Source organism: Lissotriton helveticus, chromosome 3_1, assembly GCF_964261635.1.
Source record: "Lissotriton helveticus chromosome 3_1, aLisHel1.1, whole genome shotgun sequence".
NCBI classification, from domain to species: domain Eukaryota; kingdom Metazoa; phylum Chordata; class Amphibia; order Caudata; family Salamandridae; genus Lissotriton; species Lissotriton helveticus.
Genome location: NC_136061.1, coordinates 259,584,293 through 259,602,276, shown reverse-complemented (window position 1 = coordinate 259,602,276; position 17,984 = coordinate 259,584,293). Strand labels below are relative to the sequence as shown.

Genomic DNA, 17,984 nt, shown 5'->3' with positions numbered 1-17,984 from the left:
ACTTACTCGCATCTTATTTAAATGTAGGAATATGTCAGTGGCTTAGCTGGAAGACACTCAACAGCTTAAAAGACTGATACTGCTCTAGGTGAAAGAGCTAGAAGTGTGTACTAAACTGTAGGGTATTGTTTGGTATCCCTGCTCCTTAAATAGATCATTGAACACAGATTAACACATTAAGAATTCACAAATATGAATTTCATTTGCCAATTAGCATTCAAGCGGAGTCCATAACGCAAACAACGAGGCTGGTGAAAGATTATTGTTATGGTGTCACCCATCACCTTATGCCTCTGCTCACGTATACACCATCCCATACCTTCCATATCAACTCTAACCAAAGCATGGAAGCAGGTTTCAAAATGGCTGACTATTTATAGTGATTACAGTGACCATTCACTGTTGACGCTGTATTCTCCCTCTCGTCTTCCCAGGTCTTTGCCAGCACGATAAAAACTTTCAAAAAATGGCACTCCAGAGTCCTTGGCAACACTGTCCTGCAGATACTAAACTAATTATCACATGTGGTGCCGTCTTCAACTGCGTGCTCGGCGACGCTCCCATAGTATCAAGGCGGGCCTGATTTATGAAACAAATCCTCACTGCACTTTAATGGCAGAGACTTTATTCCTCTAACTCAGTTTGAGTGACAGGTTGAGTTCTGTGCAGCAGAATTTGAATGCAAAGGTCACATCTGCTTATGATTCTTACAGTGGTGTGCAGGTGTGTCCATGACTTTTTACCCTTCAGCCCCTCACTATCACTTCATTCCCTCCATTGCCATCTCCCGGGACCCACATCCTTCCTTAGACCTTCTACGCACTGAAGGGGACCCCAGCTGGAATATATAGGGCCTTACAATGTTCAGTAAACTAATAAGTAAATATTATTAGTCAGACATACCTCTAGGCCCTGGTGTACATAGAGACTGGAAGGATTCTGCAAAGTTATATTTGAAACTGTTTGTCCTGGCATGGGGACAACAGTTGCCCCATTTTAGGGGAAATCAATTTCCCTCCTACACCGGAGGCAGCATGGCAGTCTGCCTTTGCCTAGTACTGGCTTTGCATGTGACCACCTAATTCCAGTCAACTCATGATTAAAGCTCAAATGCTTGGATGTAGTTGCACTCACATTCGGCTCCATACGGATGTGTTGCCCAGCTGCATGTCTATCATCTTATGCTGCACAGTGCAATGACACTACTATTTGTGTCTATATAATAACATATGTATTTGTAATGAGTATACCATCACTCCTGACTGCAGCTGCTCACAGGGATGTTTGGTACAAGCATATAACACTCAAGCCCCACCCACCTTCCAGGAAACACAAAATAGAAGCCGAGAAGATCCTTACTGTGGGAATTCTGCAGCTGTGCGACAGTGGCCATGAAGGGCTGCTGGGACATGTGACCTGCCGACTGCTGCATCATCTGCTGCTGGTGGTGTGGGCTGTGTAACTGCTGTGAGAACTGCACCGACTGCAACGCTGCCAGGCTCCCCGCCACGCTATTGATGACAGGAACGCTCTGTGCTTGGGAGGAGTTGAGATCTAGGAAACAGAGAAAAGACAACACATTCTGTCAGTCTCTTCTGTGCCTGTGTCATCCATCCACCAACACGTGCCCACTACGCCGCCTGACCAGCTACTACATTTTAACATAAGAAAGGTTTTGTGGCCATTGGAGAGCCTGTAAGTCATTGAAAAATGTCTTAACATTACAGTGATCGCAAAGGTCCAACAAACCTTGAGCACAGGCAGTCCCTTATCACTAACTCTGCGCCTAGCTGTTGGGAACTCTCCCAATTTCTTTTAAGATTTTTAGATTTGTCTGATCAACAACTACCTGCCAAAGACAACACCAAAGAATCTTCAACAAAAATGTTTTTAGGACAATTACACAAATAAACAAACGCAGATGATGCACACCAGTGACGGTATTAGTATTACTTCTACTGTTGTTGCTATTATTATTATTGCTATTATTAGTAGGTCTGGGAGTTGAACTCCGCTCAGTTTGTGGAGTTTTCCCGCACTCCGCGGAGCACGCAGAGTTCCCCAAAACTCCTCTCCGCAGAGTGAAGCAGCGTTTTTTTCCTCACTCGTGTCTTCAATATCAAGTTGGCAAGCGTGAGCGAGGAAGTTCCACCTCCCGGTGAGATTTTCCCTCGCTCATTGACGTCAAGTTAACGAGTGCGAGCGAGAAAAACCATCCTCCTGGCAAAATTACTCTACGCGGGCAGTCGGAATTCTCAATGCTAGGGGTCGCGGCAGGTCACAACCGCTCGCATTGAGAAACCTTCCGTTTGCGTAGAGAAAGCTGCCACTTGGGTAGAAAATCTACTCTAGCAGCAGAAAGAAAGCTGTGCCCTCTTGCACTGCGCATGGTGCTGTTCGCGATGGTTTTACAGCACGGTACAAACACCCGTCGCTGAAAATCACAGCTAACGGCATTACCCTAACGCACACCGCCGCTTGCGGAACTACACGTAGCACGGTGGAATTCTTTTGTCACTTCACAGAGTTCCGTTAGGTGGAACTCCGCCCAGGTCTACATAGCTGTAGTAGTAATAGTATAATAAATATTATTATTAAAAGTAGTAGTAGTAGATTAATTAGTAGCAGTTGCATTATTATTAGTAGCAGTAGTAGTATAAGTAATAGAAGAGTTATTATTAGTAATAGTAGAACAATTAGTAGCTGTTGCATTATTAATATTAGTAGTAGTAGTCGTCCTAGTAGTAATAGTAGAATTATTATTAGTAGAAGTAGTAGTGGAATAATTAGTAGTAATTGCATTATTAGTAGTAGCAGTCATAATAGTAATAGTAGAATTATTATTGCTGTTGTTGTTGTTATTACTTTGTGTAATGGCCATAACTCCAGTCAGCGGCGTCATGATGAGATTCTGAGACTGTTGCTGGTTGTGATGAGACAAGTTGTGGATGTTCGTCAGCGTGCTGACAGGGGGTAGCCCGCCACCAGAAACCGAAATCTGAAATATAACAAATGAACCACATACAGTTACCAGGGCAGGCAGGTTCTAACAAGGGTGCCATATCACAGGAAGTGGTGGGCTGGGTAAAACTGGAGCAAATCCAATTTCCAACCTTTTTGCTGTCTGCATAATAAGCAATGGAACAACAGGTTTTGCCTCAAACCTAGCCCATACCATATGATGTAAAGATCGGCAGCGGCAATAAGGTCACAAATTGCTTTTGCAAAATATGTATGATTACAGAAGAAATATAGGTATGGCCATGAACCACGACACTGTGCCAAAATGGGACATTGTACGTATTTCCATATTATGCATGGTAAAAACACAGACCCCTCCTCTTCAAACCCAACTTTCTCAGTTTTGGAGATCCAGGAATGGATGCCACAGTGTTGTTAGCCCTATCAGCCTCAGTCCTCCTGGTTTCTGTGGCAAGACCCAAATAATTTTCAGTATGTGCCATACTAGTGTTTGAGGCTTTGTCTGCAGAGTGCACCAATGGCCATTGGACACCAACTGAGACTGACAAATTCCTATCTTGAGTCACTTGGGCCTAGACTAAAGTTCATTAAGTCTGGCTAAAAGGAATATTAACTCTTTCAGACACCTGCTGGTCGGCTCTTAGGAAGAAGCCATGCAGCAAGGACCCCATGTACCCCTAACTGGAGGTACCGAAAGGCAACATTTCACATAGCAGGAACATAAGAAGCACTCCATTTTGCCTGTATGTATTTCTGCCAATAAAAAGCTATTTTTTAACTTAATAATACAGGGAGAGGTGTGTCTGTAATTAGCATTGTAACTCTAACATATCAACCTTGGGAATAACTGTATTCCCTTCCATGAGAGTATCAGCTTCATTTCCAACTAAATTGTTTCTGAACAGTTAAAAAAGTTGACTGTACTATAAATTAAATTTAGTTTCAATATTTTTCTCAAGCCAGAAACTTTTTGGTGACAAGTAAGCACGCAACAGGTTGATTAGGTCTAGCTAAAATGAGGATTCTACTATTTAGCATAACCTAACTTTATGGTTTTAGAAATGGAACTAACAGGAAGGACACTGTGCCACGACAGGAAGTACTGAAAAGCAAAATTTTACATAAGATCTCAAGACCCCAGATAGACAATTTTTTTGATAGAATGTATGCCTATACTAAGCACATCATAAAAAGAGCTAATTGTTTGTCGCCTGCCTAAATGTCTTCCTACACTAAGCACTTGCAACAAACTATTCAGTAATTGCTGTTTGTGTGTCTATCTACACCAAACGCTTGGCATAAAAGGTGTAGTCTGCTACCTGTTTTCATGCCTGCCTAAAATAGGCATTTCATACAAAGTGCTTGCTTTAGAGAGGTTATCGTCCTGTTTTTCAATGATGTCACCCTTACACCTTCTCACCAGTGCTTAATTTGAGCCCGTGATTCAGAAAAGGGGGTGGTGATGAACAGAGTGCCTGAATTAAGCAGACCACTCTTACCCAGTCCAAAGATCAGGGCTTGATCCATCACCGTTTTTTAGCTCACTGCACCATCCCAGCTCAGAACTTGGCTATATGCAAATTAGTCTGTTCCTGTCCCAGTGCATGATGGGAACAGGGCAAACCAAACTACCAAGCCAATTCTTGTACTGGGAAGGAAACAAGCTTCCGGGGACCGGTTTCTGCCATTTCAGGCGTCGTCGGCCCAGCTTGCTTGAATCCTGATGGTGCAATGAGCAAGGGACTCACATCTGAGTATACCCTTCCACGCTTATGGTGGACAAAATGATTCAGAAAAGGGGGTGGTGATGAACAGAGTGCCTGAATTAAGCAGACCACTCTTACCCAGTCCAAAGATCAGGGCTTGATCCATCACAGTTTTTTAGCTCACTGCACCATCCCAGCTCAGAACTTGGCTATATGCAAATTAGTCTGTTCCTGTCCCAGTGCATGATGGGAACAGGGCAAACCAAACTACCAAGCCAATTCTTGTACTGGGAAGGAAACAAGCTTCCGGGGACCGGTTTCTGCCATTTCAGGCGTCGTCGGCCCGGCTTGCTTGAATCCTGATGGTGCAATGAGCAAGGGACTAACATCTGAGTATACCCTTCCACGCTTATGGTGGACAAAATGATTCAGAAAAGGGGGTTGTGATGAACTGAGTGCCTGAATTAAGCAGACCACTCTTACCCAGTCCAAAGATCAGGGCTTGATCCATCACCGTTTTTTAGCTCACTGCACCATCCCAGCTCAGAACTTGGCTATATGCAAATTAGTCTGTTCCTGTCCCAGTGCATGATGGGAACAGGGCAAACCAAACTACCAAGCCAATTCTTGTACTGGGAAGGAAACAAGCTTCCGGGGACCGGTTTCTGCCATTTCAGGCGTCGTCGGCCCGGCTTGCTTGAATCCTGATGGTGCAATGAGCAAGGGACTCACATCTGAGTATACCCTTCCACGCTTATGGTGGACAAAATGATTCAGAAAAGGGGGTGGTGATGAACAGAGTGCCTGAATTAAGCAGACCACTCTTACCCAGTCCAAAGATAAGGGCTTGATCCATCACCGTTTTTTAGCTCACTGCACCATCCCAGCTCAGAACTTGGCTATATGCAAATTAGTCTGTTCCTGTCCCAGTGCATGATGGGAACAGGGCAAACCAAACTACCAAGCCAATTCTTGTACTGGGAAGGAAACAAGCTTCCGGGGACCGGTTTCTGCCATTTCAGGCGTCGTCGGCCCGGCTTGCTTGAATCCTGATGGTGCAATGAGCAAGGGACTCACATCTGAGTATACCCTTCCACGCTTATGGTGGACAAAATGATTCAGAAAAGGGGGTGGTGATGAACTGAGTGCCTGAATTAAGCAGACCACTCTTACCCAGTCCAAAGATCAGGGCTTGATCCATCACCTTTTTTTTAGCTCACTGCACCATCCCAGCTCAGAACTTGGCTATATGCAAATTAGTCTGTTCCTGTCCCAGTGCATGATGGGAACAGGGCAAACCAAACTACCAAGCCAATTCTTGTACTGGGAAGGAAACAAGCTTCCGGGGACCGGTTTCTGCCATTTCAGGCGTCGTCGGCCCGGCTTGCTTGAATCCTGATGGTGCAATGAGCAAGGGACTCACATCTGAGTATACCCTTCCACGCTTATGGTGGACAAAATGATTCAGAAAAGGGGGTGGTGATGAACAGAGTGCCTGAATTAAGCAGACCACTCTTACCCAGTCCAAAGATCAGGGCTTGATCCATCACCGTTTTTTAGCTCACTGCACCATCCCAGCTCAGAACTTGGCTATATGCAAATTAGTCTGTTCCTGTCCCAGTGCATGATGGGAACAGGGCAAACCAAACTACCAAGCCAATTCTTGTACTGGGAAGGAAACAAGCTTCCGGGGACCTGTTTCTGCCATTTCAGGCGTCGTCGGCCCGGCTTGCTTGAATCCTGATGCTGCAATGAGCAAGGGACTCACTTCTGAGTATACCCTTCCACGCTTATGGTGGACGAAATGATTCAGAAAAGGGGGTGGTGATGAACAGAGTGCCTGAATTAAGCAGACCACTCTTACCCAGTCCAAAGATCAGGGCTTGATCCATCACCGTTTTTTAGCTCACTGCACCATCCCAGCTCAGAACTTGGCTATATGCAAATTAGTCTGTTCCTGTCCCAGTGCATGATGGGAACAGGGCAAACCAAACTACCAAGCCAATTCTTGTACTGGGAAGGAAACAAGCTTCCGGGGACCGGTTTCTGCCATTTCAGGCGTCGTCGGCCCGGCTTGCTTGAATCCTGATGGTGCAATGAGCAAGGGACTCACATCTGAGTATACCCTTCCACGCTTATGGTGGACAAAATGATTCAGAAAAGGGGGTGGTGATGAACAGAGTGCCTGAATTAAGCAGACCACTCTTACACAGTCCAAAGATCAGGGCTTGATCCATCACCGTTTTTTAGCTCACTGCACCATCCCAGCTCAGAACTTGGCTATATGCAAATTAGTCTGTTCCTGTCCCAGTGCATGATGGGAACAGGGCAAACCAAACTACCAAGCCAATTCTTGTACTGGGAAGGAAACAAGCTTCCGGGGACCGGTTTCTGCCATTTCAGGCGTCGTCGGCCCGGCTTGCTTGAATCCTGATGGTGCAATGAGCAAGGGACTCACATCTGAGTATACCCTTCCACGCTTATGGTGGACAAAATGATTCAGAAAAGGGGGTGGTGATGAACAGAGTGCCTGAATTAAGCAGACCACTCTTGACCCAGTCCAAAGATCAGGGCTTGATCCATCACCGTTTTTTAGCTCACTGCACCATCCCAGCTCAGAACTTGGATATATGCAAATTAGTCTGTTCCTGTCCCAGTGCATGATGGGAACAGGGCAAACCAAACTACCAAGCCAATTCTTGTACTGGGAAGGAAACAAGCTTCCGGGGACCGGTTTCTGCCATTTCAGGCGTCGTCGGCCCGGCTTGCTTGAATCCTGATGGTGCAATGAGCAAGGGACTCACATCTGAGTATACCCTTCCACGCTTATGGTGGACAAAATGATTCAGAAAAGGGGGTGGTGATGAACAGAGTGCCTGAATTAAGCAGACCACTCTTACCCAGTCCAAATATCAGGGCTTGATCCATCACCGTTTTTTAGCTCACTGCACCATCCCAGCTCAGAACTTGGCTATATGCAAATTAGTCTGTTCCTGTCCCAGTGCATGATGGGAACAGGGCAAACCAAACTACCAAGCCAATTCTTGTACTGGGAAGGAAACAAGCTTCCGGGGACCGGTTTCTGCCATTTCAGGCGTCGTCGGCCCGGCTTGCTTGAATCCTGATGCTGCAATGAGCAAGGGACTCACATCTGAGTATACCCTTCCACGCTTATGGTGGACAAAATGATTCAGAAAAGGGGGTGGTGATGAACAGAGTGCCTGAATTAAGCAGACCACTCTTACCCAGTCCAAAGATCAGGGCTTGATCCATCACCGTTTTTTAGCTCACTGCACCATCCCAGCTCAGAACTTGGCTATATGCAAATTAGTCTGTTCCTGTCCCAGTGCATGATGGGAACAGGGCAAACCAAACTACTGAGCCAATTCTTGTACTGGGAAGGAAACAAGCTTCCGGGGACCGGTTTCTGCCATTTCAGGCGTCGTCGGCCCGGCTTGCTTGAATCCTGATGGTGCAATGAGCAAGGGACTCACATCTGAGTATACCCTTCCACGCTTATGGTGGACAAAATGATTCAGAAAAGGGGGTGGTGATGAACAGAGTGCCTGAATTAAGCAGACCACTCTTACCCAGTCCAAAGATCAGGGCTTGATCCATCACCGTTTTTTAGCTCACTGCACCATCCCAGCTCAGAACTTGGCTATATGCAAATTAGTCTGTTCCTGTCCCAGTGCATGATGGGAACAGGGCAAACCAAACTACCAAGCCAATTCTTGTACTGGGAAGGAAACAAGCTTCCGGGGACCGGTTTCTGCCATTTCAGGCGTCATCGGCCCAGCTTGCTTGAATCCTGATGGTGCAATGAGTAAGGGACTCACATCTGAGTATACCCTTCCACGCTTATGGTGGACAAAATGATTCAGAAAAGGGGGTGGTGATGAACAGAGTGCCTGAATTAAGCAGACCACTCTTACCCAGTCCAAAGATCAGGGCTTGATCCATCACCGTTTTTTAGCTCACTGCACCATCCCAGCTCAGAACTTGGATATATGCAAATTAGTCTGTTCCTGTCCCAGTGCATGATGGGAACAGGGCAAACCAAACTACCAAGCCAATTCTTGTACTGGGAAGGAAACAAGCTTCCGGGGACCGGTTTCTGCCATTTCATCACCACCCCCTTTTCTGAATCATAATTTGAGCCCGTGGCTTCCAGTGCTCAGCACCTGCACCTGATTGCCAGCACCAGCACTTAGTTGCCAGACCCTGCACTTATTACAGATGCCACACGGTGGTGCTGTTTGTGGAATTTAAAAGTGAGCAGAAAAACGGTTGTTTATTAATTCAATATACATTAAACGCAACTAATACCTGCCACTCAATCCATTCTTAAAGCTTTGGCCGCCTCGAACAGTCTGAATTGTCACACCTGTAGCAGTGTGCTGGTTAGTAGTTGTATAAGTACAGTGTGTGGTGCAAACTGTGGTGGCTTCCAGACGAGGGCCATGGCACTTACTTTTTTTTACAAATTAAGCACTGCTTCTCACCATTGGACATCTGCTCAGTTTATAAACATATTTGTGTTTCTGTCTGGACCGGTGGGTTTAGTCTTGAGTTCATGCAATGGTTTGTGAAGATCTCTGCGACCAGCACAAAGCAGCAAGTAATCTAGGCCTAAGTTCAGTTCTCTGGTGCCGCTCAGGGCTAGGTCTGCACTTTATAAATAATCCTAATAGAACAAATACAATTAAAATACGTCTGCCTGCTATATGCACATGATAAAACATAGTGCAGAGTTTACAACTTGGATGTCAGGCTGCACAGTTTCAGCTGTTAGAGCGTTGCTTGGAGTCAATCACATGACATGAGTACCACAGAATGTAAGTCTCTCTGTGAGTTGACATACACTGAGCACATGCTGCACACTGTGCCAGTGTCGGGGTGTGATATGTACAAAATCCAAATGAGGCAGCTACTTACAGCCTGCTTACGTTTGAGTCTGGTGACACTATGCCAATGAGACAAGAGTGCAATGTTTACAATACATCTTTGTATCTGCTATGGTAAGTACATTATACCAATAGTTCAGTCTTTACAGTCTGTCTGTGAACAGGCATAAACCAAACAATTGCTACAAAGAGGGCAGTGATGCATCACACAATGCTTCTTGTAGCTGTTTGTGTGGGTGTTTGTGGGTGTGCTTGCCAGGGATTGTGTTAGGCCGTGGGTAGTTTCTCTATAATCTATGTCAAGCACTTAACTCATGCATGCACCAATCCAGGCTTCAAATGTCTCAGCGTTTATCTTGGTTTGCACAAATACCATATTACTTTTAGCGCCTGTAGATTGTGCGAAGTCCAGCAATGCAGCCTGGGAAGGTTCGCATCAACTTCTGAGACCACGAGCACAAGCAGTACCACAGATACAAGCTGACCTACCAAAGGCAAGCGGGGGAGGGAGGGGCAGCCCGCCTAAGCCACTTACTGTTACCTGCCCAGAAATGTCCAGACTGCGGATTCCATTGGCCAGGGGACGAATTCAAGTTCGTGTAGTAAGCACAGCCACAAAATAAGGAAAGGGCGCTTTTTAAGAACATGCCAAGATCCCCTTTCCAAATCTCTCAAATCCCTTTCACTTGCACAGTCTCACTAGCATCTTACAACAGTTTCGATTCAAAAGCAAATTGACACATTTGCTGCTGCGAACCTCCAAAATATCCCTCTAGTCCGAAGTCTTTCAGCGTAAGGTTCAAGCTGGACCAGTAATCTGGAGTCAGGAGACCCTTATTTCAACGCACATTTGAAGCTACACATCCCTGGGAAGAGATGTGGTCTAGCAGTCATTTAAGTGACCACGGGCAAGGAGTTGTAATATCGGCTCCATGATGCTGAGCAAATAAATCTAGTTCCCTCTGCAACAAATTGTGAAAAAACTAAACATAAACACGTGCAAGTGTGCAAATCTTCCATTTTATTATTTCCTACAAATCTCATATAATCAGGTCTCAACGTGGCCTAAAATAACCATCTCCATGCAGCAATACATGATCGAGACGGTCCTGCTACAATAATGTCCCCTGTGAAGTGCTTTTTGCTATTTAAAATACTTAAAATAAAATAAATGCTACGTCAAAAGCACATTGAGAACAAAATAAAGTTTTAAAAAAGTAATCTATCTTTCTTGGCTAAGTACAGGTTATGAGAAGGCTAAAACTGAACGAGCATTTTATCAACATGAATTTCTTCGGCAGCCAAGTGCAAACATAGTCAGCCCCACCCACTCTGCTGCCTTGCAAAGCATGTAATCAATAAAACCCGAAGGTTTCTTTGTCAGGTTTATTGGACGGGTTCTAAACACACACCTCCAGCACAGGCGAAAGCGCGGGGTCACAGCGCTGCCTTTCACTCCCAGCAGGCTGCGCACCGGAGGTCCTCCCAGCCCCGGCCCACAATGCCCCATTGTTTACACTGGGCCTTGTGAGAAACTGAAAAAGGCCCTGTTTGTTTTGCCTGCTCAGGACTCTCTTATCTAATCAGCTCTACAATGCACCAGGTGTACTCACCAATTTACCATCAGGTGTGAGCATGCTGTGTCCCTGGTCCATGCCGACAGGAGAAACCTGCTGCAGGACCGACTGGCTGGTCACCATCGAGTTGTTGCTGTGGTGACTCATCGCCGAGGAGGAAGTGACCTCATTGTTCCCCTGGTGGCTGTACCGTATTCCTGTAGGGAGCAAAGCAAGCACACGTTTCAGAAGACGACAATAACAGTAACTGTGACACTTTGGAGGGCAACAACAACGCTACAAATTTGCTCATGACATAAATGCCTCAGAAAACGCCATGTTTTCCCAACAGGAGTCAACCCCGTGTTAATTCAGGTGGTGTAAAGATTTCGGCTGCAAGTGTGTTCTGCTCTGCTCACTTTTATCTGCTTGGGAAGACCAAGCCAGCAAGGTTAAAGTGGCTGACTTTTAGATAGGCAATCTTCCCCAGAGGATGATATGCTTTGGCATGCGGTTTTTGTACAACGCAGTGTAAGCCATCCCCGGGCTTTTTGTGCGGTTGGTTGCCTCCATATACAGGCTACTGGCTGCTTGTTGCTGGAATGCAGAATGGTAATCCCAGTAGGGGGTCCCATAAGTGGATTTGCTCTAGTGACCTTCCACCAAACCAATTAAAGTATGGTGTGTGTGTGCGCGCGCAGGAGTGCGTGCATGGTGTCTCAATATTGGAATTTTCCCCCTTCCAGAGCTGATTGTCACTTAAAGCAGGACAGGGTTTTCTTGCTCCCTTCCTAAGAGATACGTTTAGAGCCCAGTTGATATCAGAAGGGAGGCTTTACCACTGTAATGATTGAAATGTTTGTGGTGGAAACGTTTGATAAGCCATACCCTGCAAACCCTTAATAATGATGCATAGTGTGTTATGCTGCAAGTGCTATTTAACAATAACAATAATGTGTGTATTTTAACACTGATACCAAGCCAAAGATAGAAAGTTGGGGCCGTTGAAATGGCAGATGAGGAAAAATGAAGGCAGAATTAGTGCAATAGTGGAATATACTCTTCCCTACGTTCACCCATTGCCTATGTCAAGGGGCTTCTTAGACCCTGCCATTTCTCTAGTATCTTAGGATTTGGCTGAACTCAGAGTCCTAGTACAACAAGAAATTTCCCATAAGCAGATTGGACATATTTATTGACAGGGCCTTCCTTTATTTTACCCAGGCAGTTATTCAGGAAAGGGCAAGAGACAAGAGACATCCTAATATGGACCCCATATCTATACCATCTATCATCCAGAGACCATGTCTCCCAAGCAAAAAGACAAACTGGAGACATTTTAGGGATGGGTAATAAAAATGGTGCATGGTTTGAACAGCAAGACTATAGGAGAAGTTTAGGAATGTAAGCACATGACCAATCGTAGGCTATTGTTCCAGAGCCTTTCAACTCGCCTTAGCACAGAGCGCTCATTCCATGAGTTGGTTTATAATTTCCATGTGCCTGGGCGCAAGAAAACAATTTTTTGGCAATGGTGACGTGTATTATCAGCCAGAATTTCTTGCTATCCTCTTCCTATTTAACACCTCTCTTTGCCTGTGGGTAGCATCATCAAAAGCATGACTTTGAGAGCGACTAAAGACAGTAACCAGGTCTAAATCCGTTTGTAAAGTAAGAGAGAAATCCTTGGTCAAGTTTCTCTATATGTACCTCAACTCAAGTTCATGTCTGGATGGAAGACAGAGATTATGAGGGTGGCCCAGGAAGCTATACATAATCCATGCCATATTTTCAGGATTTTTATATGAGATACATTTATACATAATAAATCTAAATGTGACTCATTCGACCTGCCTGAATCTGTGCTGAATCCCTGGATTAAGTAGGTAATACATGAGATTATCTGCTTTGGAAAAAAATCAAAGTATCCTTCATAGAAGACAACGTGGAGAGGTCCCGTGGTTGAGCATAAGAAATTAAAGTGGTGCAGGTTCATTAGCTTTAACGGCTCAGCTGGTGGTACAATCAGTGTGCACCATGGGGGTCAATGTTATTCATTCCATCTGTTGGATCACGGTCAGACAAGGGCATCTGTACAGTTTATCTGGTTAGTGAATGATGAAATGTTACAAATTCTCCTGTTTTGCTTCAAATTACATTATGCACTTTGTGTGTGAGATCAATTCTGCAAGGACTGTGTTGGCAAACAAATTGAATGTAAAATTTCTGTTGATCCTGCATAAATTGTACATGAATGTCGGACTCGACTGACTTATTCAACTAAGACTGTTGTATCTTCCAAAGAGGCAGTGCCAACTGGAGAAAACTTTTAAAATATACAGACACATCTCTCACCCTGTGTGAAAGAATCTTAATACTCGGCAACTCTTCTGCTAATCTCCTGAAGCCTGCAGTGATTTTGTCTGGTTTAGAGAAGCGACACAGTGATCCTTGGGCAACACCAGGTCTAATTTATAATGCACAAGGACAGTGGCTGAACGCTACAGTGCCCTTGCCCTCAGCGAGTTTACAATCACATGAACATACTGAAATTGACCACTTTGGCAATCTTCATAAGAGAATTTGAAGTTGAACTTTGGCGGTAAATGTAAGCACAGTTTATGACACAGTGCTCAGATGCATTGCCTTTGAAATTGGTCTTTTAAGCTGTAAATACCTTGAACATGGGGGCGTCGCCCAATACATTTGTGGTCTATTTACAGTCTCCTGTTATCTCCTGCTTGGCCTGTAAAACCGTGAATGGTGTTTAAAGAGCAAGAACCCGGTGAGTTCTTACAACATGGCATTCCACGCTCCCACCTAACCAAATAAGCCTCCGCTACCATTATTATTTTTTTTTTATTACTCTGTTGGTCAATGTCATATGCTTTCACAGAGAAATGGTACATTTCCCCATAATGGAGCAGACAAAATGTGTTGACTCGTCAGGCCTATGCTCAAAACTAAATTGGAGAATGAGAGGTAAAACACAATTTATAACACTGTTAGAAGGAACATGGGGAGATCAGGAAATAAACAGTAATAAGTTCAACGTGTTGGATCGTAAATGAGAACTGGATGTAAAAGGCTGGAAAAGGGTCAAGAAGATAGTCAGTGTTAGATGAGCCTGGCTCCAAGGGATTCCAAGGTTGGAATATGAGGGAACTCAAACAATGCAGGGATTAATGCTTCAGTCCGCTTCTGCTCCGAACAACAGATCAGGCACTTGCCAGAGTCTTGCCGTTGTTCATGTAAAGCGGAACTCTTCCGGCTTCCAAAGAGCCGTTTTGAACGATGTGGACGGTACAACCTTGCTTCGAGGATCTCAGCGCATCCTCCCGAAGCGGCCATGATTGTTAAGGTCAGATTTTCTGTTGACAGAAGTGTGAGTTGTGATCATGGTCATGATGTGGCAGTTCTGATTTGCAGAAGATTAAACCACATAAAATGTTCAGTCCTTCACTAAATCCTAAGGTAACACCGAGATATAATATTATCTTTACTGCATGTGTCACCGAAGGATTTAGAGTTTGTGTGCTAAAAAATTAGGAATAATATCTAGCATACTGTGCATCGTATGGTTTACTATATTTCAGTAACATTTGTGATTACTAGTCACAGATTTGGCGTGATCTGATGCAGAGTTACAACAACCCTCACAATATGCGGTAATGCAGTTGTTAACAAACATTTCAGCTACTACTAGTGAGCTCTAAACGAGGGCATTCCTGTGATGTCTGGCTGGCTGTGTGCCATCCTGCCCTGCTCATCAAGCTAGGAAGCCCTGCCTCGTTCTGATCTAAACCCCAGCAATGTGTCATGACTACATTCCAACATGAAGGTGGTTTAAGACTAGAGGAAAGAAGAGATTGATAACTCAATTGACTTTGGAGAAATGGAACTGCTTTGTTTGCAGCTCAGTATCTGAAAAGGAAATTTGCCTTGTAAATTATCAACATGTACTTAGATTTTCATAGCTCACATTTGATATTGGCAAGACCTGGCAGAGTTCTGTTGGCCACGTTTCTGTCTCTGATAGGCCATGGGGAGATCTATGCATACAGTGCAAAGTGTACAATAAGAAACAAGCACCTAAGTCCCAGACACGGGTGGGTGAGTGTTGAGTGCTGAACCCCTGCCCCGATCTAAGGGCACCTGTGTGTGATCCTGCTGGGCACATGTTGTGGTTCAGATTTATAATTGTATCACCCCTTCAATAAATGTGTTCTACCTACTTCTAACAGTCCTGCGCGGATTATTTGGGATGCTGACAGCGCCTCTGGCTGTAGATCATCCCTCAGAATCTACATTTGTAATAAAAAGGGTTAAAAGGCTTGTATTTTGCTTGGGGATGCCATCACGTCTTCGTCACCTGAAAACAAACCTCCCCTGGCTGATAGTAAAAGAATTTTAGAGCGTGTGTGTCCCAGCCAGGCACTGTGTACACATTACCCAACTGCAGCCGGGCACGTGCATTCTTCGGCTGTGTTTCTAACCTCATGCAGAGTGTTTTCCAATTGCTCCCTCGTTAAACAATGAAACTAAGATGACAGTGGGGGCATTTTAAAGTCAAAATCTCATCTGAAGTAGGGCATGTTAAAAGAACGAGTGACCAGTGCTCAGTTTGAAAAAAATAAAATAAGTGTCAGGGCTCTGGTCAGGAGGCCACTGCAGCTTGCACCACACATTGCCCTGCCATGCAGCCAATGATAGTAACAGCACAACTACTAACCATCACGCGCCTACAAGTGTGACAATTCGGAGTCTTTAAGCCCCCCAAAGCTATTAGAATGGCTTGGACGGCAGGAAATTTATATTGAATTAATAATTAACTGTTGTTGTGGTCATGTCTAAATTAGCCAGAAAGCACCACCTTGTGGCAGACTGTCACAAGCGCCAGTGTTGACAGTTAAGTACTGAGCCCCGGAAACCTTCGGCTCAAATTAAGCACTACCCGAGACATCCTTTGGATTTGTCTCTGGTTCTAGCGAGTTAGGTGTGATTGAGGGGTTGGCACTGCTTAATTTGTGCCTGTGGTTTAGGGTGGGGGACACAGGAATTATTTTTGGGGAGCGGTACTCTTTTTTTCTATTATTTTGAGCTAGAGGAAGAAAATGGAGAAAGAAGAAGTTAAAGAAAGATAGGAAAACACCGCCGAAGGAAGAAATCTGGGACGACTAAGACCCTGAAAGAAAGAGTATAAGAGACAGAAAATTTGGAAAGAGATATGAGGTGAGACAAGACTAGGCAGACTCGGGTTTCGGCAGCCTTTGCATGTGATGATGCTCTCCAAGAAACGCCTGATTTTTGTTGTTGTTGTCACGAATTAAGCACTGCGTGTTGGGGGCATATAAGGCCAGGGAGTGTGACGATGTTTCCACTCTAAAGAGAGTAAGGCAGAGGCAAAACCAGACATAATAAATGTAAGGCTTCTGTGATCTTGGAATTCCTCTCTGTTAGGAGTGGGACAGAAATTCCAAGGTGATGAAAATGTACCAGGGCCAACATTTATTCAAGCCTTACACCCCTACCAGGACCCTCAGATCAGGAAGCAAATCGCTTCTCTCAGTCCCCCGGGTCAGGAAAACACAGCTAGGTGGGAAATCCTTTTCCTACCTCGCTCCCCTCTACTGGAACCAGCTCCCCATTCACCTGAGATAATACCCCGACTATCTGCACTTCAGGACCTCTTCTTAAGACCGCTCTATTTTAATAATGCTTGTCAGCCTGTTTAGCAGCACAGTCCAAAGCACAGAGATATCCAGTAGGGGGTGATTCAGGCGTTATATAAAACCTACAAATAATAATAAAAACATTTTTATTAATAATATTAAAAGTTTTGAAATGCTATGTGGCTGGTTTAAACAGAAGCAATGCAACACAAAGGTGCCACATACACCCACCAGCTTTGTGTTGCATTGCTTCTCACACACCAGAAACATGCCCTGTCGTATCTCATGGTGCAGCATGTGTGGCATGCTAGTGCTTAGAAACACAACTCTCTCACTATCCTGCAGAAGGAATGACGCTGTTATTATTCTAAATATTAAAATGATGCTATATCTAACTCTCAGAACCCAATTCTGCTGGTGACATTCAGGCTCTGTATAGTTAAATGCTGAGCAGATGTTTGCCATGCAGATGATCAGGGCCAGGTCTGTGTCCAGGAACAGCCATTTACTGGTGAAATATAGTGCTTGGAAGAGGCATGAGAAGGTGATATTATACACTTATAGAACACTATAAACTGAATTGTGTCATGAGGTTCGAACACAGAGTATCAGTAATAGCAGCCCAATGACACATTTTGTGAACATAAGAAAGGTGAAAGGTGAGCTGGCTAGGCCTGGAATCGGGCCTGCAATGAGCATGCCTTTGTAGTGGATGTTGCATTCAACGCACTGTTTTATCGGCATGATGATATCACAATATCCAGTGACTGGCCTTCATGTCAAAATCTGCCCCGGTGTTGCACGTGGGAAGATCCCTAGCGAAACTCCTGCAGGTGGCGTGAAGACTGAGCGCCCGAGGGGCACGAGCTGTGGGCTAGTATGTAGACGAAGTAGGAAGTAGGGGTGGTCTAATGCATGGCGCGAAGTAAGAGAGTTGTATGGGTGAACTATGATTCCTGAGCCTGGTGATAGTGTGACTCACGAGCGCCAAGAAGCCTCCGACTGAATGTGCACTACACAAAAGTAAAGAAACATACATTCACAACGATTGATTGGATAGTGCCTGGGACAAAATTAAATGCTTGGCGGTGCTGTGAGTAACATGTAGCTGGGGCGTGGGGGGAAATTAGGTAAAATCGAGGACACTGACCTGTGTCTAAA

At 44.8% G+C, this 17,984-nt stretch overlaps 1 protein-coding gene across 2 annotated transcripts in view; it reads right to left on the bottom strand.

Annotated features, from left to right (window-relative positions):
• HNF1B (HNF1 homeobox B) overlaps positions 1 to 17,984 on the bottom strand; it is a 105,225-nt gene that overhangs the window by 18,362 nt on the left and 68,879 nt on the right. For both annotated transcript variants that reach the window (XR_013608605.1, XM_078679771.1), the window contains exons 5-7: positions 11,209 to 11,369; positions 2,866 to 2,998; positions 1,360 to 1,554 (exon numbers count right to left, since the gene is read on the bottom strand). Coding sequence is in view for 1 of the 2 variants with exons in the window: in XM_078679771.1 (XP_078535897.1) it covers positions 1,360 to 1,554; positions 2,866 to 2,998; positions 11,209 to 11,369 (489 nt within the window). In the remaining variant the exon portion in view is untranslated. The remainder of the gene's footprint in view (positions 1 to 1,359; positions 1,555 to 2,865; positions 2,999 to 11,208; positions 11,370 to 17,984) is intronic.